Raw genomic sequence first — 25,617 nt, forward strand, 5'->3', positions numbered from 1 at the left:
ATTGAAAAGAAGTCATGGAAATAGTTTAGTCTATTTGACCCATGTGACATTGCATGAAGGTCAATGTTATTCATTTGCACAAAATTGGTAGCCCTTTATCCAAGCATAATACAATATCAAGTCCCTGTGCCTCTTGGTTATTTAGAAGACATCGCTTAAAAAAAATAGCCTTAGTGACCCCTGTAACCATGAATATAGGTCAAGGTCAATAATGTTAACAAACCTGGAAGCCCTTTACCCCAGTATGCTACACTCCCGGTATCAACTACCTTGTAATCTAAGTTATTGATCAGTCGTTTAAAGATTTTAGCTTATTTGGCCCCTGTGACCTTGAATGTAGATCAAGGTCATTCAATCGAACACACTAAGTAGCCCTTTACCCCAGCATGGTACAGATCGAACATAAAGTCCTTGGGCCTACTGGTTATTGAGAAGTCCTTTAAAGATTTTAACCTATTCAACTCCTGTGACCTTGAATGTAGGTCAACTTCATTCACTTGAACAAACTTGGTAGCCCTTTATCACAGCATGCTATAGGCAAAATACTAGGTATCTGTGCCTCTTTGTTATTGAGAAGTTGTTATTTAAATGGAAAATTTTACGACGGACGGACGAAGAACGCCGCGCCACGGCATAAGCTAACTTGCCCTTCGGACAGGTGAGCTAATGATGCGGTCCATATATCGAAACAAATAGTCTTGAAACAATAGCAAGTATATATTCGTATATAATTTTGTATTGAAGTCAGATATCTACATGCTTTGTTTCTACATATGTTCAAGGATCGTGCACATATATCGAAATGAAACTACTACTAAAAAGTTCTATATTGTCGTCCACTGTCATTTGTATGAATTATCAAATTCAAGACGTAATGTCTAAAAGTCCCAGATCATTGTTTGGTTATGTTATTTCTATATCGACAATAGCTAAGAAGATCTACTGTCGATATCTCTCAGCAAAACAAACCAATGCCAAAACCTACGGGAAAGTACCACTCGCAACGAAAATGTTTATTTAATATCATAATCTGCAGGAAGCCAAACGTTATAAATATTTAATACAAGGACATATTTACACTACATACCCGATAACTATATAGTCCCCACTTTCCTGCAACCATTGTATACATGATGCTTATTTAAAGACATTCAGTTATGTTTTATTAGAGGTTCCAAGTTCATCATTATTATGCCTTATGTTAGATTGTCTTGCCAGAGCAGCTTAGTAATTGTGTGTTCGCTAAAATCGGTAAAAAAGAAGCAACATCAACAAAATAAATCGTATTGAAAATAAGACTGCAATTTATTATGATTCCTTAATGTTTTGATATTCAATATGGAAGAAATCACATAATGTTTTGAGCATACAGATTATATTGCATTACATAATAACATGTAGGTATCGTACATAGCTGTTTACATTAAACTAGCTATTAAAGAATAAAATAAAGCTAACATAGCATCCTTTCTTACCATATCAGAAGTTAAAACATTGCTGTTATGTCATCCATTGTTATGTGTGTACTATTATCTGTGATCTTAAATGTAGTCATCTTTATCTGCCGAACAAGTACACTTATTTGACCACTAAGGGACAATGTGAATGAATACATATTTTATGCTAAACATTGGAAAACGTTACCAATATTAGCAACTGGATGACATGTAAGCACATTTCCTACGAAAAGCTTTTATATGTGATATCTTTCATAAAACAATTTTAGATGTGGTGTTGAAATCTTGTTCAATTTCTTTTTCTCACAGATATAATCCTAGAAAATACTGTTATCCCTTTCTCGATAAATAAATCACATTATTTAAATTTAATTATGTTTGTTACGGAATACTAGTGCTCAAATGTACAGTACATGGACTGTAGTGGGAACCTACCTTTACTGTCGAACGATGTATTTGTAATGCAAACAAATGCAAAATATGCTACAGGACACAAATTTGATATATTATAATAACAACAATATATTCTTTTAAATGCCTTCGTTGTTGCGCATAATCTCTTCAGAACAGTATGTGTAGCTCTTTCCTTGGTGTTCTTTTTATTGTTCCAGATTTTATTTCATTGGCAAGATATTAACGACATGCCGAAGCTCGGTATTGTTTAAAACAATGAAATGCACTTTGATATTGTCTATGACTCGTGACGACATCATTTAATGTCACAAACGGATTTTCGATCGGCCATTAATAGTCACGTTACAGAACGTACATTCAGTAACTTTGTCTCCACATTGACGACAGGCAACGATGTGCCCACAGGGAAGAAATACTGAATACACCTCCTCTTCAAAACAAATCTTGCACCTCAACCTTTCTTTCAGACGTACATTCTCGCATTGTAAAGTACCCAGAACTTGAAAGAAAAAAAAGGTTCATGGATTGAAAAACACAAAAAAGTTGATGCAATAAATATGTCACTAATAATATCAATAATTACTTTATTAGTTTATTTCATGCAGGAACCGAATTGGGTTCATATTTAGATGTAATTGAAAACAGGATGCAATATACACAGTTGTATCTAATACATGTACTTACATATACTTATATATTTATCATATGATACATATAATCAATACACTCAGTTTAATGCCTTATGCATGTTTATATAATTATATAGCATATTTTGTCTCCTTCCATGCATAACAGTACACTATATATACACTTGTTTTTGTTCACAAAACTTTGTCATTGATGCCGGTTGTATATCTTTGATTTTGAAATATAATATGACAGTTCCAATAACAATGGGAGAAAATTAATGAATATACTACTGTAAGTTTTTGTTTTTTATCCTTATATTTTTTTTACTTACAAAGCACTGTTTTTAGTTGGGTTTTTTTAACTGTTTTTTTTGCTTCTACATAATTGCGCAATTTTAGTTTAATTCTTGTATATTATTAGATTACACATATATTTACCTGGTAGTACAAAAGTATGTCCCTTATTCAATATTATATAGTAGACAAATTGAACATGAAATAACTCATTGCGTTCGACATGCATTTTTTATGTATCAGATTGTGCAACTTCAACAGATTCTTTTGTCTTTCTTCTTTTTTTTACATACTAAAACATGATCTGCATTAACTTTTATCAATCTAGATTACTTACTATGTAGGTTCTCTTTGTTTTCGTCACCAACGTCCTGATTATCTATCAAGACTGGCATTTCTGTATCTGTAGATTCTTTTGTCACTGAAATATATGATAATGAAATTATTAAATTCAGAAGCGCATCATTATTTGATTTTCAGCTAAATATTTCCTATGTGTGATGTCACATGGCATGTTTATGATATTGTTTCAAGTTTATTGATTGGTGTATTCCAACCTACTAGTATCGATTATCACATAATTTACTGCAAACACATTATTTAATGTAAATTACGGTATTTTGATACCCTTTGTTAGGTTTTTTTTCATTGACAGAGACCAGTTAGGTATATCAGCATGATATAACAATTCAATGTTAACAGATACTACCGTTAGATGTTGTTCTATAACTGTTAACCTTCCTTATTGACATTGCTTTTCATATTGCTGATAACATTGTTAAGTTGATTATGCTAACAATTAAACTGCTTGTGTATGTGTGTGTGTGTGATGATGATGATGATGTGTGATGATGTGTGTGTGTGTGTGTGTGTGTGTGTGTGTGTGTGTGTGTTGATGTGCGTATTTGAAAGTGCAGAGGTCTGTATATTTCTGGGACTGGGTGTGTGTGTGAAAGAAAGAAAAATACGTTACACATGTCATTGATTATGATTTGTACCTTGGATGTGAATATTGTTGTTGTTGTTGCTGCTGCTGCTCATGATGATGATGGAAAATTGTGAGTTTAATTGATGATGATAATGATGATGATGATGATAATGATGATGATGATGATCAGCTGGGACGCCTGGTAAGTCTGTTGTTAGTATTTATGTGATCGTTAGTCAATTGTTAGTATTTATGTGAACCTGTGGGACGACTGGTTAGCCCGTTGTCAGTATCAATGTGATCGGATGGGACAACTTGTTAGTTTGTTGTCAGTATTAATGGGACCGAGTTGGACGGCTAGTTAGCCCATTGTAAGTATTTATGTGATATGATAAGCCCGTTGCAAGTGTTTATTTGATCTGGTGGGACAACTAGTTATCCCGTTGTTGGTATTGATGTGATATGATGGGACAGCCGGTAAGCCCGTTGTAAGCATTCATGTGATCTTGCGGGACGACTGGTTAGCCTGTTGTCAGTATTAATGTGATCGGGTGGGACGACTGGTTAACCAGTTGTCAGTATGAATGTGATCGAATTTGACAACTGGATAGTCACTATTAACGTGATATGATTGAACGACTGGTAAGCTCGCTAAAAGCATAATGTGACCGGGCGGGTAGTCGTACTCGATTTGGTGCCGCGGTGGCAGAGTGGTTCAGGTGGCCTGACACTTTATCATTAGCCCTCCACTTCTGGGTTGCGAGTTTGAAACCCATGTTTCTAACGTCACAGTTGCCTGGTACTAGCCGTAGGTCGGTTGTTTTAATCTGGGTACTGCGGCTTTCCTCCAGCCTTAAACACTGGCACGTTCTTAAGTCACCCTGGCTGTTAATAGGACGTGAAACAAAATTAACTCAACCAAATTAAACTAATCATACTTGATGTCTTCGGCAGTATGGTTCTGCATGAAGCACTATAGAGTCAACATCAACTTCCCTTTATCACAGGGATATAAACCCAAACATATCCAGCATCAACAAAAGAACATGTATCTTGCAAGCTGGGGAGACTGTCGTTACGTACACTGGCCGTGCTTGAAAAGTGTTATATACCTATACTCTTACATCAAAAGGAATAATTACATGAAGAATGCTTATCTTTGTAAAATATATAAAATTTGTATGGGAAGATCTTTCCTTGGGGAATGTTGAAATCAGGTTTTTAAACTTGATTGATGGATGGATGAATCAGCCTTCTCGTCATTGTCATCCATGAAATTTGTGGGGGTGTCTGTAGAAGTTTTGATATCACAAGTTCATGTGTAGAACATGTGTACATTGTATGTCAATGTCAAACTAAATTATAATTTCCAAAACAAACACGTGTTATAGTGTTCCTGATATTTTACATAAATTCGAAAAAGGGTCACAAAACAGCTGTTCTCTTTTGTATCTACTATTTGTATCTACTATTTGCAATTGACACTTCATTTGTATATTGTTATTATATTTGAACTGTGTTTATTCATTTTATCAACATTACATATAATGTTAAGAATTTCCCCAACTGGTTTAATCATGATAAGTAGTATATTATTTGTGTTAGTTATTCAGACCCATCATATCTTCTCTTGTTCTGTCTTCCAAGTCACGGGTTCGGCCAAGGATTGAGCCTATATCCTTTGCTGGGGAAGACATCATTTCGTCCCCGAATTCATCTCCTTCTGAACTAGCCTGAAAACCTAAACAAACAAATCTTAATGAAACCGCCGTATAAATATGATGATGGAAAATTTATATTTTAATAGTTTCTTTGTTTTTGAAGCATAATGGTTCAATTTAAAATCAATCAAAATGATTAAAGTAATGGAAATTTACAATCGGATGAACTCGAACCCTAGATATTTGTATCAAAAGGACAGTATATATATACCCGGTCACTAATCATTTGACAGGGACGGACTGCCTTGTGGGTAAACAATGTCATATACATGGACCTCTGTCTAGTTAGACATGAGTTATATAATTGTCTTTGGCATTTGATCATTAGATCAGAGGTCTTAGCGACTATATATTTCACGTCGGCTGTGGATGAACGATTTCATGTCAGTTGAATTAACTGTAAATTGTGTCTTATAACTAAGATAAATGCTAGATAAACAATTATTATATTTTATGCTCGTAATTCATATCAAGACTTTCTTTATAATATTGCCTTTAATTCTATGTCATTATTTTGTATAATTTTTATGGGACGTGACTCTTTTAATTTTTTTTAAATTTATTTTTAATTTAATTTTTAGGCTAATATGTATGGGAACGTGTTTACTTAATAGTGCTGGTTACTATATTTTCATTGGCTGCTGATGACGGAATTGAATATCAGGCTTTTGATTTATTGAAATGGCCTGAAGGGACGCACCCCTATTCTCAATCAGCAGCCATATTGAATTTTGTAGACACGCACATACATAATGGAAAAGTTTTGATATTGATTGTAGTTGCCATTATTATTATGGATGCAACTACTTGGCAATAATAACAATTCTTTCATGTTAGAAGCCACTAGGTGGCTTTCTCAGTAATAAATTTAAATATCACCCTGGTGGGTGGCAATTTCAATTTCATATAGTTTTTTGAGTTATTCTTGTTATATGTGGAGGGGTATAAATACCATTAACTTGGGAATTTCAGAGTGAAGCACCATGTATCTCTCCCCGATAAGGCCAAGCATGAAAAACAGAGTACATGTAGCATATTCTTTACATTGCCGCCTATATAAAAGTATCCAATGCTTCCTTTAAATCGTATATATATTGAAACAAATTAAAATGATTCAATCTATGTTATCTATAATGACACGGTATAGTATCAAGGTTATAAATCAGAGCTTATAGCATGCAGAAACTACAAGCAATAAAAATACATTGAGATTCCAAAGTGGGTTTTTTTTCAGTTTTAAAATCTTTTTATTCATCCTTTTGCATATTACAAGTACATGAAATACATAGAAAAAAACCCATCAATTATAGATACAGTACAGTAAAAGAAAAGTCTGTGTGACGTTACGTAGGATGTCAGTAATCGACCCGAGTGGTGTATACCTCCACAAGGAATGATAACACTTCATTACCTGATACTGGTACCTCTTGCACGATTCCTGCACTGGTTGTTTTATGCTTGGAATTCATTAGAACATTAATTGGCCTCAATGGAATGTTGTTCCATTATTCTGTCAATGCAGGTATATTTTGCGGTCTCTGCCGCATTATTAAATCTGTAAGTGCAACAATCGAATGCCCTGTCCTGCCGTCGTGTGGTCGTTACCCGTAGACAACCGCTTCTGAGAGGATCAGAAACTGACCCAGCAAACGTGTATAGAGACGATTATTTGTAAACTAGGAAGCACCAAACTGCCATGAGACAGTAGCTTGGTTATGACCAACCATTAGCTTTAGAGTTTGTATCTAGCTTGGCGTCTTAGACAATGAAATTAAAATGTTCATGGGGGAAAAGTGAGGTAGGTAACAAGTCTCTGTTGGAATGTTTGGTTGATTACAATCCGGCGTAGCTTAATAAGGTCACGTGAATTTGACTGAAGTTTACCAAGCTAACAAGGCAACCTATCCAACAGTCTGTGGTATAAATTAAGAATTTGAGATTTTGATAGTAACTGCGGAAATAGCATTTTAATATTTCAAATCAAGATTTCTGGTTGCCTTATCAATATTTGCACAACATTCAACACTTACCACTCAAGTATCCTAGTATTTTACCCAGAGACATTGGAACAGTTATAAATGTTATACTTTTCGAGCACACCTGTAAGACGTGTTAACGGTTATGGAATATTAATTGTTTCAATAGCAAGACGTCAGTCAAAACTACTGATATGGGCCATACAGTTTCCAGGGAAGCAAAATGACATTTTATCTTGGCAAGTGCTATTTATTAAAGCAGTTGCCATGACGGCTGCTGACGGTCATCCTATTCCACAACTTTATGGAGATATTGCGTTAACATCTATATTGTTTTACGAAAGCATTTATATAACTTTAGCGATACATGCAGATTTAACATTCATACGAAAGTCACCCAAACACATATTAACGTAAATATGTATAAAGGTAGATATTTGATCATTCCAAAACCTGTTATTTTTCAGATGAGTGAAAATACAAATGTAGCACCCACCTTGTTTGGCATGTTTCGTTTCAAACGTCGAGATATTTAGACTTGTGGTGCTGCTTCTGTGGGTCCAGTTTCTCTTCCTCAAGAATAAGAATTGTTTGGAGTGGTTTGGTTTGGCAGCTATCGGCCCTGCTCTCTTAACTGTATTAAAGAAAAAGAATGATTTATAAAACCATGGTCTGCTTATTAAGGCTGATTTTTAATCTTGATTGATGACGTTGATTGATTTCACATGACCATTAACGTGTAAAACTATGATTGGTTAACTTTACGTTAAATGTTATTTTAGTTAGGTGTTTGATAACATGTAACATTTCTACAAGCAACTAAATAAGAACATGATCAAGCAAGAACAAATTGCCGATTATTAACAATAGTTATACACATAGAATTAATTCATACATCAATGCCCAGAAACATTTACCTCTGGCAGAAAAATTGGTGACAAGTGATTGTTTCAATGGCGTTTGTATGGTTTTCGTTCTTGAATTGTCCATTTTAATTTTGCGCTTTGCAGTAGGTCTAGACAATGCAGCAGCCTTTGAAATATAAGAAACAAATTAAGACAAAGACAGGTTTCTTTTGAGGAACCAAAAATTCGGTTTTCAGCTGTATTTACGACAACCCCATAGCCTCATGATTGCATATATTTGGACATATAATATGTTGATATCAAAATGCACAGCTGTTTAAGAATTGTTCAGTCTGGTAACACATGGAAATAAAAATATATAACTAAATTGCTTGATACGTACATGTGATGCGACAGATACTTGAAACGCAACATGCAAAGGGGGCGTATAAATTTGAAAATACTGAACAAAGAATAAAGGTGTTTTTCGCACGACTAATATTGAACCCAGTCACGTCATCAGTGCCGGTTATTTACTCTGTCTTTATTATGTTGCAATATTAAAGATGGGCATCCATTGAAAGGCCATGAGACATTGTATGTCAACACAAGTGAACATGCATCAGAGTTAAAATTCCGATGTCATTAATAAATGATTATTTTAACATCGGTCCTTATTGTTTTTTTGTTTTTTTTTCAGTTAGATGTATAGTATGGCAGCAGTAAATATGCTGCAGGTTCGGGGTAGTGTCAGACTGATAAATATACATGGTTTGATTTAGGGACAATATGGACAACATGCTTACACCTGTGATTGAATCCTGTGTGTTTTGTATCTTTATATTAGGACAAGATGCATCTCCGGGTCCATGAATGGTCAAAGGATTATCGCTAGGTTCCCAGGTGATGTTGAATTCATCACAATGGATGCATTGTATTTCATTGTCATTGCCTGTGAGTTAAACACAGAAAAAACATTTCAGCTAAGAATATTGCATATACATTAAATTAGACATTATATAGGTTTCAAACGGAATATGTATTTCACAAATACAAACTGGTAGTGTAAAACCCCGCCGCAGTCATTGAATCGATGTCTTGCCCTTTCGTTGATACATAGATCAGAAAACTGTCGATTCTTGCTTGATAGTTTCTGAATGTCTGGTAGCTAGATTGGTAGTTCTTATCAGTTGTGTCTGCAATAAGAAGAGAATATTCAAAACGAAGTTAGGTTTATTCTATAATATAAATACGTATAAAGAAATGCAATGCAAATTGTATCAACTATGTCTTCAATTTGTTTTTTCTGAAAATGGTATTACATTAATCAAATTTTATTTATTATTAATTGATTAATCAAAAATTGATTACCAGCACAAACCTTTTTTTTCGTTTTTGTAATTTTATACACTATTCCGACACGTGCACCCAAAGGAAATATTATTTGAACTTAAGAAAGCGAAACATTTGACACAATGTTAAGTATTGCGATAAATGAATTGATCATGGCAGTAACTCTCAACATGATTATGAAAACAATTGGGATCGGCGTAAGCCTACCTCAAATATAACGAAAACCCACCAGAAATATGTGATATTGTCGAAAACACATCTCCCTTGTTACTGGTAACGTTTTCGTGTCCGTTAACAACCGTCTTGATATTTTCACAATACCTCAAAATGATATTGGTAGATTGGCGGTGAATTTGAATAAAATTGATACAAAAGCATTCCAATGCTTTTAAGATGTCATCGTGATTCTCCGCCAAAGCTTTGAAGACGTCTTTCAGATCTAGCGCGTTTTTAAAAGATCTTACTTTCCTTTGTGTTGATTTAATCAATCTCAATTTTAACTCCGCTAAGGTTGCTTCTTTGATCGTGTCAGTTCTTAATTCCAGTTCATTTAACAGTTGTCTCACTAGAGTTGTTACTGAAAAACAAATGCCATTCAACGTATTCATTTTTTTCTCAAATAGACGTTATCTTCATGTATTGGTGAACACATTGTTTTTCTTGTAAAAGTATCTCGTTTATATTGTTTGACTGCGTTATACACTTTTTTTTGTATATCACGTTAGAGTAAGGCAGCATTGAAGAAACATAAAGTATGATATAAATGTGTACATATTTCTGAGACTCATATTATGAGACAGATGTTTGTTGACATACTTGGTAACTGAATGCATATTTTGATAATAATGTTTAATTAACTCGCCTAGTTATATAATAATAATGTCAATAGTAAAAGCATTGTTTTGATTATAATGTCAATAGTAAAAACACTGTTTTAATTATAATGTCAATAGTACAAGCATTGTTTTAATTATAATGTCAATAGTAAAAACACTGTTTTATTTATAATGTCAATAGTAAAAGTACTGTTTTAATTTCAATGCTAATAGTAAAAGCATTGTTTTGATTATAATGGTAATAGTAAAAGTATTGTTTTAATTCATTCATTGTGAAGTTAGGTTGTTAAAGGGGAATAGGCAAGAAGACACACGTGTTCAATTGTCACTAAAATACAGGAACATACCGCCAATACTTGTTGAAAAAGTCGAACAAAAACTAACTTGAGGGTGCAGAATATTGTACATATAACATGACTAGAATGCAAAAAAAATATATTTAAAGTAGAAAGATGAGTTCAGAGTTAACATAGTAATATTCTATGGCACCAAAGGAATACTGAATATCAAATTGACATTTTCTATGTAATAAATGAAATTCTCGGGAGTTGCGATGAATATATACTATAAAAATTAGAGCTTTACTTTCATTGACCAACTCAATATACAAATATGCACATGTTAAAGACATATTTTATGTGCAGATGCATTTGTGATTGTCTTAACAAGCTCCATCCCACCCAGTATGCTAATCGCAGTTTTGTTCCAGGATCCGCTCGTATGTTAACAGAACGGGTGGTTTTCTATCCAAAACAATGTTTTTGTTACTGATTCGCCTCATTCAGCCCATTATTGAAGATGGTTGGCAATTGGACATTGTAAATAAAATATGAACATAAATTGAAGTATACTGCACATTAATACAATGAAATAATTGTATTTTGAACATCACCAGCAGTAATACATATCATATTCCGTTGATAATACACAAAGTTGTCTGTGTCAGTATAAATTCATATGTACAACAAAATGTTCAAATTGTCGTCATTGGCAATGAATCATTAATCCAGTACAATTCATATAGAATGTATAGGTTCATATAATGTATGCTTTGTATGTTCCTGTAAATAATAGATTCCCTTTGCACTTATTAAAAATCTTGTTTTTGTGACAATATAGATATATTTGATTACCTATTGCGTCTGTATTGGTCGACTTCATCGTGACCTGTCGCTCTTCAACGTGGGTTTTAGTTTCTGCCATGTTTTCACAAAGATAGATTAATTCCTGAAATGAGTGGAATGCTAATACATATCGTTCATAATAATTATGTGTATTTATAAGGTATAAATTGCGATAGTGTCCTAGATTTAACACACATACTATGTATTTCACACACACACACACACACACACACACACGCACACACGCACACACACACACACACATATATATATATATGAATTGAAATATGTTCCAATTGTTCCGGAAATTCATCTTCTGAACCTGTGGAACAATCAAAAGTCACAATTAATAAATTTTCAGAGAGCCATATCATACTTATACCGCAGTACGGGTATCAAAAAAAATTCCTGTATAACTGAGACGAGAATTAACAAGATGTGTGTGGTCAATTATTAAGCTACCCATCTCTATAAGATGAAGTGAACTGCTGTGCATGGAGTATATCACTTAAGGATAATGCACATTCCTGCGATACAGTCACCTCTACTTTACAACAACCTGTCTACATTGTCTACATTGACCGTTTCATAAGGGTCAGAAAACAGTTGTTAGGTGCTCATTTAAACAAATCTTACTAGGTAACTCTTAAAATCAATATGCCGATTGTGTAATAGTACATAACTACAGCATAAAATAACTAAAATTAGCTTTATAAAATTCCTCCGACGGACTGCTGCTGGACAAACAGCTTCCATATCGGATACAGAATCCTCCCTATTTCCAGTTGATGGAGTAAGTCTCGTCTCATCTTCATCAGGGTTTTCCAAGGAACCCGAGGTCAGATGTTCTTTTTTTTATGGAAACCCCTGGTGAATTTGAACTACTCACCCGGTCTGGTACCCTATGACGTACAGGGGGAGATAACTATGATGAGGATGGTATGTTTTCTCTGGTCTCTCGGAGCGGATTGGAACTCCTTACCGGTCCAAGGGTTATTTTAGTCCAGATAAAGGATCCCATTCCATTTGACTTCCTCCTCTGAGGAATGATATACCTATCACTAACTGAACTCGAATCAACTGTCTCCATGTCGGAGCTGGAACTCAGTTCCACTTTGTATTCGACTCTACTGACCCCATTTCCTATGGAGTATCCGCATGGTACCCCCACCATCTACATCTGCTATGACAACAATGCAGGGATCCATCCGGAACTCCTCGGGGTTTTTTTTCCACCTCGGAATACACCTCGAAAGCTAACGTCAAGCCACGTCTACTTGGCATAGTAATCTACCCGGATCTTGGAGAAGTGTGGTTTCGCGTAATAGTGATTAAGCAAAATTACTGGCAATTGAGTTCGTGCAAAATTGAAGTAAATATTTGTTTTTCTGCATGGTTTTAGGTAGATAATGGCTTTAAGGTTTAAAATGGACAGTTCACTTCTTTAGAATTGGAATTTTCAAAGATATTTCATAATATTTACTTGTTGTGCAAGTGGCGTTATAAACAAGCATGGCTGCGGCCAGATACTTCTCAATGGATGTCAGCATATAAATATCTAAATTCGAAATAAAAAGAAGAAAGAAGAAGTGCTACAACATGTGTTTAATGGGAACGACTGTATCGCTGTCCTGCCAACAGATTACGGTAAAAGCCTTATATTTCGTTTGATTCCATTGATGATGCAGCGAAATTCATAAGTGAAACACCGTTGATGGTTATTACTGTACCTAATTTACCTAATTCTTGGTCAATGTCAATGCCGAGATCAATTATGTAATTGAATAATTGTTCTTTCTTCGATTTGTAATCATTGCATTAATTTATGACATCACTGCAAAAACAACAATATTTTAGCGTATCGTCTTCTGTGGCATGACAGCCATTTTATATACCACATGATATGTCGCGAGACAAAACTTAACTTAAAATAAGCATTAACGTCCGAGGTGTCTTATAAGAATACTCCAGTCTCTGATTCAGCCGTTGGGCATGTGTCTCATGGTTTTTAGATGTATTCCTATGCAGGTCTCCGATTCCCAGAGAAGTATCAATGGACAACCTCGGATGCCAACCAAAAAAATAAAATAGAGGGAGAGTAACTGGTTGCATCACTTTTGGTGTCATTGTAAGGCTGAACCAGTGGTGAAGTATAGCTCTTCCAATCAGACTTGTGCTCATCCTCCAAGGTAGCTAACATTTTAAGGAGAGTTTGGTTAAATTGCTCCATAGAACTATTTCCCATTGGATGATATGGAACTGTTCTAACCTTCTTAACCGCAGCAACCTTACACAGTTCCATTATGATTTTACTACAGAAATTTCTGTCCTGGTTAGACGACACTTTCTCAGGGAAAGTATATGGACAATGAAGTGTCCATATAAGGCTTTTGCTGTTGTGGAGGCCAGTTGGGGTAAAAAAGATATCTTCATAACTTTTCCAAAATCAAAACGACAACACAGATCAACTCTAATGGATTAGTGGTTTCGATGGGAACCAACCCAGCCACTGGCTCATAGAAGTTTTCCTCCTAATATATCGTCTACATTGTTCTACCTATAACAAACATCATTCTCCAGTCATGGCCAATAAAATCTCCGCCGAACTAGCCACAAAGTTTTCTCTTCACTTTGGTATCCAAAATCGTTATGTACACCCTTCAATGCCTGGGTTCTGTATGCTTAGGCAACAGCAATTGTTTGACCTGTTCATCATCTAAAGTAGCAGTTCTGCAAAGGACTCCATTACTAAAGGATATACGCCCCTCTTCCCTAAGAAACCTTCGCACATCGGGACTCTCATCCTTCAGTCCCTCATCCACTGGAAAAGGTTTCCTACTATAAAGGTGTACAAGTCTACCAATAACTTGATCCTTACTTTGTTCTAAAACCCAGTCTACACAACGGATATCATTTGGGTTGCCACCAGCGCCATCGCCGGCCCAACGATATGCTAGATCGAATGATATCGAGTATATCAGGGTATAGTGAAGACAAACCTTCTGAGTTTTGTTATTGAGCATTCTATAATCGATACAGAAACTCAAGTAGCCATCTTTCTTTCTAACAAGCAGGATGTTTGACGATTATTGGGAATTGGATTCCCTGTTAAACCAAATATCAAGCATATCATTAATATGCTGCCTTACCTCTTCGAAGATACCTGAAGAAATCGTCTATAAATATTCATCAGTCCGACTACTGGTATCAACGTGAACACCTAATTCTTCAGGAGCATACTTTGTTGGTATGGTTACTATACACGAAGCCAAATATGTCTTTGGTTTTATGATATGCGTTTGGCAGTCAAATAACAAATCTTGACAGACAGTCTCACTTTCTCAGATTGCTGGCTACATTTAAACACTCTAGGACAACCTGCAAACAAACAAAATTTCTCGGTGACAGCATTGATGATATTATATCAAAGGCCTCTTACAATTCCATCTACCATACATAAACCATAAGGCTCTACCATGACTTGCTTTTCACTAAGTCACTTAACATGGAACTTCTCACAATGGATACTATTCATAGTCACTCCCTATTCTTCTGGTGCATCTGCTGCGCCTTCCATACCGGATATAACTTCCTTACATGGTCTGATAATATTAGTACCAACAATGACAGGACACCTCTCATTGTGCTCAGTGTCTGGCACAATTAAGACTTGAACTGGGATCTCGAGACCATTTAAAAAATGATATTTCAATTTTGAACCATCAGCTATTGACACTTATAAACCTAGCATACTTAAATCCTGCAGCACGGGTCTATCCTTCAACTGGGATTATCTTTTCTCTAACAAAGTTGTAACCATTGGGCCACTATCAATCACAGCTATCATTTTTTCACTATGAAGAGCTACCTTGCTCTGATTCTTCTCTCCAACCATCCTCTAAAACACTTGCTGGCCGTTGGATTGAGAATTGGTCTCTGCACGGCCAGCAGCAGAGACATTCAGGCGTTTGGGTCACTGTGATCACCGCCTCTCTGCTGACCTCTATTTCCTCGGCCTCTTCTTTTCTGACATTGACCTTTCTGATCTTAACCCGAGTGACATCTCTGATTATAACTTCCATAACCCCGAAACTCTATTAAGGTAACCGGTCTTATTCACATTCAAACTGTTCAACTTATCTAGTACCTTGGAAAACTGATATAGCTGATCTGATCTATTTCTGGGAACTGAATGCTGTTGAGCTCTTTTCCCAGAACTTGTCGAAGTTTTGTTTCCACTACTGACATTTATCTCACTCTCAACAATACGAACATATTTAAGTAATTGGTCATGGTCTAGTATTGTATCAAGTCTATGCCGGGCTTGACTGACCAGAACTTTCTTCGCAAAATCATTTTTGGAGTAGCTGTCTAAATGTCCATGCTCTACAGCCACTTGTAACAAGCAATCTAAACGATAACAGACATAACTAGCTGTATCCCCTGGCTTTTGAAAGGCGTTGAAGAATTCTTGAATTATCATATACTTCGTGGGTACATCACGAACCAAATATATCAAACTTGCTCAAAATTTCATTGACACTGTGCCGGTGGCCAACTGCCACCAGGTCTAGTCTAGCATTTCCCCTAAGGGACCTACGTATAGTTTAACCTATCATACCCTCAGAAATGCCCGCGTCATCAGCTAAATACTGGACTTCATACGTCCATTCATTATAGATAACTTAATTCTTATTAGATTGTTGTTCCCCCGAAAACTGGGAAATCTTAGTGGTGCTACTGTTATTATGACTAAGGGGTCTCGATAGAGTGTCATCAATACCAAACTATGGCTTAGGATTGCTTGTTTCCAATTTAAAGCTAGTTCCTACCTCCTTAAAATTCTCCCCACGTTCCTTGAGGGGTGTGATTTTAAACTAACCAGTAGCTGTAAGCTTTCTGATCATTTCATTTCCTCGTTAGTAAGACACATGACGGCTATACGTATATATATCTGAATGAGAGCAACAGAGTAACAGCTCAACACGTATGATAGGGAAGCCCGAGCCGAAATGCCAGTCTAAGTTGTCTATACTCTTTCACCATAACTATATATGCATGCAAAATATTCAGTTACTACAAGTGAAATACACAACAAGGACTCTCAATGTATCTAGTACAGTTCTAGGATACACAATTAAGTATTTCTTCATCCTACACTTTGCTAACAACTGTCCAGAATATCTGGCCTTTTTGAGATTTATATTTTCTATATCTTAGTACATCCACTTGAAAACAAGGGAATTTAACACCGGCCCTTGTTTTCACGAGTGTTGTAGCAAACATTAACTTGACCGCCTGACAATTTTCTCTAAAATGAAAATTCTTATTGATGTAACATGTAATATTCATTTGCTAGCTCATTAGTATAATGACGCAGAGACAAAAATGACCCCCCCCCCCCCCCCCCCCCCCCCCCCCTCTTTAACGATTAAATCACATGTTCCAAACATAACTGTGAACTTTCATTTTTGCAGCCAAAATTTTGGTCAACCATGAAAGGAAATTAGGAAACTGAGCCCCTGCCTTACAAACAATCTCTATATTAATATGAAATGGTCTAACCAAGTCCAAATTTCTCTTTAGGTAGAAGCCTTTACTACTGGCTAAGATAACTTTTTATCTGGTCTCTGACCTGTACATACAATTGGCTGAGCAATGAATTTAGTTAACTTGCTACTACTCATTTACAAATTTACTCACTAAAAACTGTATCTTGTGTCAGCTACAATTCATTGGACAGCGCCGCCGCAAATGTATTGAATGAATTATCACTAGATTCTGTACTTGAATCCTGTAATATAAACAATATTAATTAATATCATGACTGCCCTTATTCATGTTATCAATTACACTCACCTCAGAATACAGTACACAAACACACTCGTTCCTCATATGTAGAACGTCATTCTTATGTCGTCCAAGGGATAATAGAATGGAAATAGATTTAACAGACATATTAATCAAATCAAATTAAAAACTATTGTATATTTCGCTCTTGTAACACGGTAACTAGCTTCTAGGTTTATGTACAAGTATAAAGATCCACAGAGTATCGCAAAGAATATACTATTGATATTTTATAGAGTATATACTCTACAATTTGAATATAGCCTTAAATACTACTACTCACAAATACATCTGTATAATCTTACTGTAACACAAATAGCCCGCTGTATGTTAAGCACGCACGAGTCATCACCCCTATTTATACTAGCATTGCATCTATTCTAATTGCGATACGAGTATGAATCGATGTTCATCCAATGTAAATGGACCAGAACTGACGAAATGCGTGGTTAGCCGCCCTTTTATAGACTTCGGTCCTCATCTCATGTGGACTTCCTCATCAGATGAGGACAATTCCTCATATTATAAGGAAAATCACCATTCATGTGGAAAACGTGACCCCAATGTTCAGGGTCAACACTCATATTTACTACAACCAAATCGCTACGGCTAGACGATTCCTACTGCAAAATAGTGCAGGAAATAATTAGCAAAAATACAGGTTTTGAATAATTACTGTATATCTAAAAATTTATAACAACCTTCCTAACTACAAGCCAAGGTTCACTTTAAATAAGTAATAACAGGAGTGTGCGATTAACACAGTACACATCCGGGATTCTACATGACGTCTGCATAGACGTTTTGCATATCACGCTGCCATTTTGGGTCAGAGGTCAAGCGGTTAATCTTTTGTAAACAAAACATGGCGGCGCCTACATCCCTAACAGCTTTCAGTCGTTGAACGTCGTCATTTTCAGGACATTTTTGTGAACATCGAACGTTGTTATTAATTGGGAAGCTAATCAGACATGTTCTACATATTGTGTCGTTTTCATTTGAAATACTACATTCTTATCACTAGTAACATCCAATTTGAATACCGCGGCAATTCCAATTTCGCGAAATGTTTTTCAAGCGCACACGGGAAATGCTAACGAAACGTCAACGAACTGAACGTTCCCGGTTATTTATTCATATCATCAGCATCACTTTTGTGGAAATTATATGATATATATACATGCTTATATCGTTGTAAAGAATACAAAGGGATAATATCCAGATAATGATTATTGGTAGCAAATTTAGCAATTATGCTAAAATTCAAACAGCAGTACAGTATAGCTATAATCGGAGGATGGTGATTCGTGTGCAGTTGATTAATCCCACCGGCACAGTTATAAGCTTAGCTTTTAAATACTTTGATTAACAAATTGCATATTGTTTCTCTGTAATACAATTATAATCTATTGTCAACAAATTAAAATTTGACCAACAGTTATTCATATATTTTCATTGAGCAGGGCTCAAAGTGGATATTTTTACTAGATATAAAAGCTATAAAATCTAGGCACCAATAAGAAAAGTTAGTCGCCTGGCCTAGTTGTCTTGAATTTTTGTATATATAAAAATGCTTTTAATTTTTTAGATCAGTATAACATCTCTGTAACTTTTTCTAATGTGAACGTCATTTTAGCATTGATTGCAGCCTTTGAAAGATTAACCAAATCGCAAATTTACACAATTGTTTAGTGGCCATGCAGTCGCCAATGGGGAATTTATGGCGCATTGGACATTGTATTTACTTCTCATCCATTGCCAACCAATCTCATGATCCACAGCTTCCAGAACTTACAGCTACATGATTTTTGTCGCATATTATGTAACATTAAAGTCATTGTTTATATTTCATATCAAATAATAATGTGATAGCATATAATACTTTTATAAATACATGATAATAAAGTTGATGTCAGTGATGAATATCATTTACAACTGATATATTGAACTAAAAAGCTTTGGGTGTGAAAATGTGTGGGATCGCCTGCCCTACCACATGGGGTTTTCCCAACAGGAGAGATTAATATAAGTTTGTATATCTTGTTTTGCAATTGTTGTAACAGAAATACAGTTACCATTTTTCAATATCAAGACTTAAAGCAACATCCAGACTTCAAGCATAGGGATGTATCATCAAGCTTAACATATTCATGGCTGGTATATGGATATGTTCCCCATGATAACAACAAATTAAAATTTAGAAAATCTATATTTATCAATATCTAACATAATCATAAGAAAAGGAAAACAGTATAGAAGAGACAGGGAACACATATTCTAGTGTTGCAAATGAGGCATCTGTACAAGATTTCAAGGTCATATTGATTATTCAGACGTGTGTAACAAGAGGTCACATAAACCGGTATTCAGCAAATTTTACAACAGTCTGGAACACAATAACAGCAATATATAATTTTACATGAAGGATTCAAAATTGATCTGATCTTTTTTCTTCAAACCTAGAAAATGAACATTACACAAAGAAATAAGACATTTTAATTTTATACTACTAAGATAATGTACAGGATAATTTGGAATGTACGATATTGTCGAATTTGGCATATTGATTTAAGCTTACAAATGAATAAATAAATAATGATATTCGTTGCATGTTAATACCTCAGAATACATTGAAGGGATAAAGCATTGACATTCTATACCATCCCTTTGTCATGTTAAACTTGATATACAAGATTTTAAAAATATTTTTGCCATCTCTTTAATTTTATTTGAGGGTGTTTTTCAAGCTAAAAAATAGATTGAAAAATTGAATATGGTATGATAATGACATGCTTTAAAAGGACAAACTATGTATCAATATAAATGACTCTGTTTTCGAATTCAACTTTATTAGCACTATCATAATTACAAGTGTAATTTGATGGTGAATCATGAACAACAGAAATAACAAAAATAATATATACATAGGTTAACTATATATATATTTAAACATAAAGTGCTAAATTTAAATAATACAGCAGTAAAAACCATGTGTTGATAATCAGGTGGTCAACTGATAAATGTTTATGTAACAACGGTATAAATAATTTTGTATTAATTTCAATTAGACATGAAATTGAATTATTAAGGCCAGCTGAAGATTCTATACATGCTGCATGTCAGCCTGTTTACCTGTTTACATTCGTTTTTGTATTCTTAAATACGAAATAAACGGTGACATTGTAAAAAGATGTTAGTATGTGTATCTCTAATGGCAAACAGCAAGAAATAGGCATGTAAAACTTAGTGCCATATTTTCTTAACAGAGAAAACACTACTAAAACTATGATCGCCGTAGTGTGCCAGTGTTGTTGCTGGGACAAGTTTGACCGCTTGTACTTTGACCTGCGGCAAATGACCCGGATAAAACCCATGAAAATCCAAAGGTGAACCAATTACACTTATTTTACATTCTATGACTTGCTATATAATTCTAATATTTTCGTGTGTAATTTACGGCATAATTCCTGGTATTTATATTAAAATACTAGCCGTTCCGATACAAACGTAAACAAAGATCAGCTGTTTATGCACACACACTGCTTGGCACTACTTGTAACAAGCAATGTCTAAAATACACAGATATCCTATAAAATTATTATTTACTACAGCTTTTGATCAAGAATCGGTAATCAGATACTTCAGGATTTCATAAATCTCGTCATGTCTCTCATCCGTTGATCTTCTGATACCAATACCACTTATTTAGCACCGGCAAACATGATGAAATCACTCGGATATAATAGTCCATAAGGCCGTCGGCTTATAGGTAGCACACCACAGTAAGACAGCCTGGCCATGGGCAATTTTTTTGTTAAGCAAATAACTCCTGTATTATGATATGTATAAAAAATGAAAAATAAATGTACACTATAATTGGTATATCCAGTATGAAGTAGTACATACAGGCTTCACATTTATTAAAACAAAAATCAATAAATTGGTTCCGGATTTTAAATATCCGGATTTTCCGAACGTGTGTTTACACAGGAAATTTAGTTTGGCCTACAGCGCAAAATGGAAGCCCACAGAAAAGGTAAGATAGCGGAAAAACTTAATTTACAACATATGTCCAAACAAGATTAATTCTGTCTTTGGGATAGAGATATTTAATTTTAAATAGGTTTCAGAAAAAAAATTGTGTAGAGAATTGTGCCATTTTGGGTCAAATATCATAATATTTTGCAATTTTTGAGAATTTTTTAAGCTGTTACCATGGTATTCACAGCTCTAAAAATCACAGAAAATATCAGTTTACTTATCCTTCAGAGCTCTATTAAAATTGCAAATGTTGTACAGATTTCAAATATATATACTTTATTAGAGGTTATATGTAAGGTTAACTGGCAATGTTTACATATCTAAAGCATGTGCCATATTTTTCAGAATTTGGCATTTTTACTGTACACTGCTACCTTATAGGGGCTGAAAAATGTTATTTTTTGGAAATTATGCTTAATTATGCTTGATTAAGCTTCATTTTAGTTCATTATTGCTCAAAAATGCATAAAAACAATTTAAAACTTGTTTATTATCAGGCTTGTCATATTAGAGGAATCAAGGGAGGTAACTCGCATATTTACCCATTTTAAGGGTGGGTTAATTAAGCATAATGTTAATGAGTCAGTGTAAATTGAAAAGATATTCTATGTTTTATAACAAACCCAAAATAACTTATTGGGTATCTAACAAACCATATAGACTGAATTCTGGTTTGTTTTACCTGATTTATTACCCCGTATCCATGGAAACTATTACAGTAAGTGTTATTTTTTTAAATATTTGGTGAAACCATTATTTTCAATTTATTTATACATTGGTAAGCATGTAATTTCAATTGATGGAGTGTACGGTTGATACAATATTGTCAATTATTGTCACTTCCTTCGGTAAAGCAGAAAAAATAGCATTTTCCGCATAAAATGGGATCAGCGGACACTTTCATATGATCATTGGTACATATCTGAATTACCGGGGTGGAAACAGATGACTGTGATGTCATAGGCATGACATTTTGAAATCTTGGATGTCATGTCATGATTTATCAGTTAGAATATTGCATGTGTTGCTAAGCTGAGGTTTGGAAAGGAATTTGGTTATTTATTATGACACCATTGAGTATTTATGACGTCATGGATACCATCTGATGACATCATAGTTACTGATGACGTCATGGTAACTATGACGTCATATTACAAGGCTAAATTTGATAGTTGTATAGTATTTTTTGCTTGATTACATGCACAGAGACTCAAAGTACCACATTCAACTCAAAACACAACTTTATTCAAGAGATATACAGAATTATGGGAGTTTTCATCTTTAAAATTACCTCCCCTTATTACTGGATTGGGAGAAAAAGTTGTCAAAATACACCTCTCAGGGAAATCAGCAATGCTCGGTGACTATTAAAGATACACAGTAACCCGATATGTCATTTTGTTCGTCGGAACATATTCTAGACATTCATGGGCTTTTTAGTAAAATTAGAATTAACAAAAGTGATGTATAAGGTAGCACACCACAGTAAGACAGCCTGGCCATGGGCAATTTTTTTGTTAAGCAAATAACTCCTGTATTATGATATGTATAAAAAATGAAAAAATAAATGTACACTATAATTGGTATATCCAGTATGAAGTAGTACATACAGGCTTCACATTTATTAAAACAAAAATCAATAAATTGGTTCCGGATTTTAAATATCCGGATTTTCCGAACGTGTGTTTACACAGGAAATTTAGTTTGGCCTACAGCGCAAAATGGAAGCCCACAGAAAAGGTAAGATAGCGGAAAAACTTAATTTACAACATATGTCCAAACAAGATTAATTCTGTCTTTGGGATAGAGATATTTAATTTTAAATAGGTTTCAATAGATAAGTGCTGAGTAGCTATAGTAGTCAGTCGTGCAACACAGTCAATTTTCTCGGCTGTTTTTGCAAAAAAAAAAAAGCGTATTTTCCGATGGAAATGACATTAAATCTCTACACAGTCGACAAGTCAATCATACTATCCAAACGATAGAAGATCAACAAAATTTACTTTTTCAGTGAACATGCAAGTGTGCAAGTTAGTTGTAGTATCGTACACGACAAAAAAATGAAATGCTGGCAGCCACTCAAGGTAAAATTTTCTTTTCAAATAAATATTTCCTAAAGAAATATTACTTTGCGCTATATAATCATATGTCTCAATAAAACGGATGTCGACATTTATAAATACTAACGCGGGAATCCAAGTACACCATATATCTATAAATAGCCTCATGTTTTCATACATAGTAACACGGAAATAACCGTACCTAGAAATAGACTATATAGGACATTGAATACAGATAGGATATCCCGAATATTTCATCTACCTGTACATTTAAACACATTTCCATTTGATTATTTTATGCATTTACGTATAAACAATCCCATAACCGTAGTAAAAATGTTCGGTTTACCGTACAACAGGCTGCAACATGAAGCCAACGTGGACGAAGCCTACCACGGGGTGATACCGGAAGTTACGAATCCGACGGGAGTATATACAAACCGACAGGGAGTATCTACCCGAAGGGCGTAAGGACATGGCTGGGATATGTTTTATAGTGATACATGGCATTTTAACATACTATTGGAAATATGATGATACCCACGGAATTCTACGCTATTTCCTTTATACATATCAGTAATTCGTTAATCTTATAAACTTGCCGTGTTTGATTGATGCTCAATATTATCCGGCTGCCCTACTGTCAAAAGACGAATTTGCTATGATTTTTGTCAAAAATACCCAATAATCGCGATTAAAACACGATGGACAGAGTTTTGGCATTAAACATTGACTACAATAAACTATTAGTAATCAACGATTCGTTTGGATGGCGGATTCGTAACTTCCTGTATCACCTGGTGGTAGCCTTACCCGCCATCGTATCTGTCCTTTCTCCGATTGACTACGGGTAGACTTGCAGAAGTCTTTTTTTCTGATTTGATTCAACTTATATTATTTTAATGAGTGATTACTAATGTAAATGCAAGCATTTCAGCTGTGCGGTTTTAAATGGAAAAAAATAATCTGATACAAACAAATAAGGATGATACCTACAAGACATATAGAGTGGGGTACGTAATTTCGAACACTTTCGGTATGTATCTAAATACATTTGCATCAAATTAATTTCAAATCGAGAAAGAATACCTGACATGTTTAGATGTAAAAATGCTTCGAAACATACAAGTGTGTAACCTGATGTGCACACATGTATCACTGCGCATGGGAGCTGTTGTTAACTTGTGTTTATTGCTGGGTTTGAAGACGATCGGGAACGTAATTTGGCACACCCATCTAACTTCTTTAATTTTGTTGATAAAAATAGTTTTCAGCCATTTTGTAAACAAACAACCTCCTAACTAAGATTAAGCCCAATGCCGTGATTAAGATCATCTTTAAATTCAAAATAATGTAAAATTGGGAAGTGTCAGTTTACTACCATTTTTGCTTTGAATAATGACCGCTCCCTACGGAGGTAATGTAAACAAGGCGGCGAAAATGACGGGGTGTCTGCAGGTCAACGCTGTTATTAGTTAAACTTGAGTGGGTTTGTTTTCAGTTTTGACTATTATCTGATCAAATGATATTTTCCGTAAATATTTGCATATTCACATCCCAATCAACAACTGGGATTGTTTTTAATAAGATATTTAATGATCTGGTATCCATTTTATCGGAGGAGAATCGTATCAGTTAAATTTTGTTTTCAAAACGAACCTAATCTGAAAAGAAGTATTTAAAACGGCAAAAGTTCCACAAAAGTTTGGCATTAGTCAACATATAAACAAAAAAGCACAGTCCTCGACCACTTGGAGGGAAAACGCAAAAAATCGTCAGGTGTGCGAATTTACGTACTGCGCAAAAATACGTACCCTTGCTCTACGTACTTAAACATGTTCATATCGAAGTAGATAAAGTTCATTCTATCTTCAACTTAATCTACTAAAATATAAGGTGTTTGAAGATAGTTGAAGTGATAACGTTCACTTTGTATAAAGTATTTAAGTGTTTGTATTGCTGCTCAAGGTCTGCTACTCATAAATTAGTATAACTACATGCCCACTCTTTCGTTAAAGTAGCGACTTATTAGTAAACCCTACTTAACTCTAAACTCTAAGTAAATTAGTAAAAAGGAGTAATTGGCCAC

At 34.8% G+C, this 25,617-nt stretch overlaps 1 protein-coding gene across 4 annotated transcripts; it reads right to left on the reverse strand.

Moving 5' to 3' along the window:
* Positions 1–1,281: 1,281 nt before the first annotated feature.
* LOC117326855 (baculoviral IAP repeat-containing protein 8-like) lies at positions 1,282–24,355 on the reverse strand. 4 transcript variants are annotated; one of them, XM_033883638.1, is made up of 12 exons: positions 23,878–24,355; positions 17,281–17,371; positions 14,727–14,955; positions 11,587–11,680; positions 9,847–10,194; positions 9,323–9,460; positions 9,071–9,216; positions 8,337–8,451; positions 7,916–8,053; positions 5,338–5,463; positions 3,132–3,215; positions 1,282–2,370 (listed from the first exon to the last, which is right to left on the reverse strand). In XM_033883638.1, the coding sequence occupies exons 4-12, from the start codon at positions 11,654–11,656 to the stop codon at positions 2,177–2,179; spliced, it is 1,359 nt and encodes a 452-aa protein (XP_033739529.1). In that variant the 5' UTR covers positions 11,657–11,680; positions 14,727–14,955; positions 17,281–17,371; positions 23,878–24,355; the 3' UTR covers positions 1,282–2,176. The 4 variants fall into 4 exon arrangements, with proteins under 4 accessions (XP_033739529.1, XP_033739528.1, XP_033739530.1 ...); XM_033883637.1 differs by lacking the exon at positions 14,727–14,955; XM_033883640.1 differs by lacking the exons at positions 1,282–2,370; positions 14,727–14,955 and adding an exon at positions 4,919–5,039 and having other exon boundaries at positions 3,131–3,215.
* Between the last annotated feature and the right edge of the window lie 1,262 nt (positions 24,356–25,617).

Source organism: Pecten maximus, chromosome 5, assembly GCF_902652985.1.
Source record: "Pecten maximus chromosome 5, xPecMax1.1, whole genome shotgun sequence".
In the NCBI taxonomy this organism is placed as follows: Eukaryota; Metazoa; Mollusca; class Bivalvia; order Pectinida; family Pectinidae; genus Pecten; species Pecten maximus.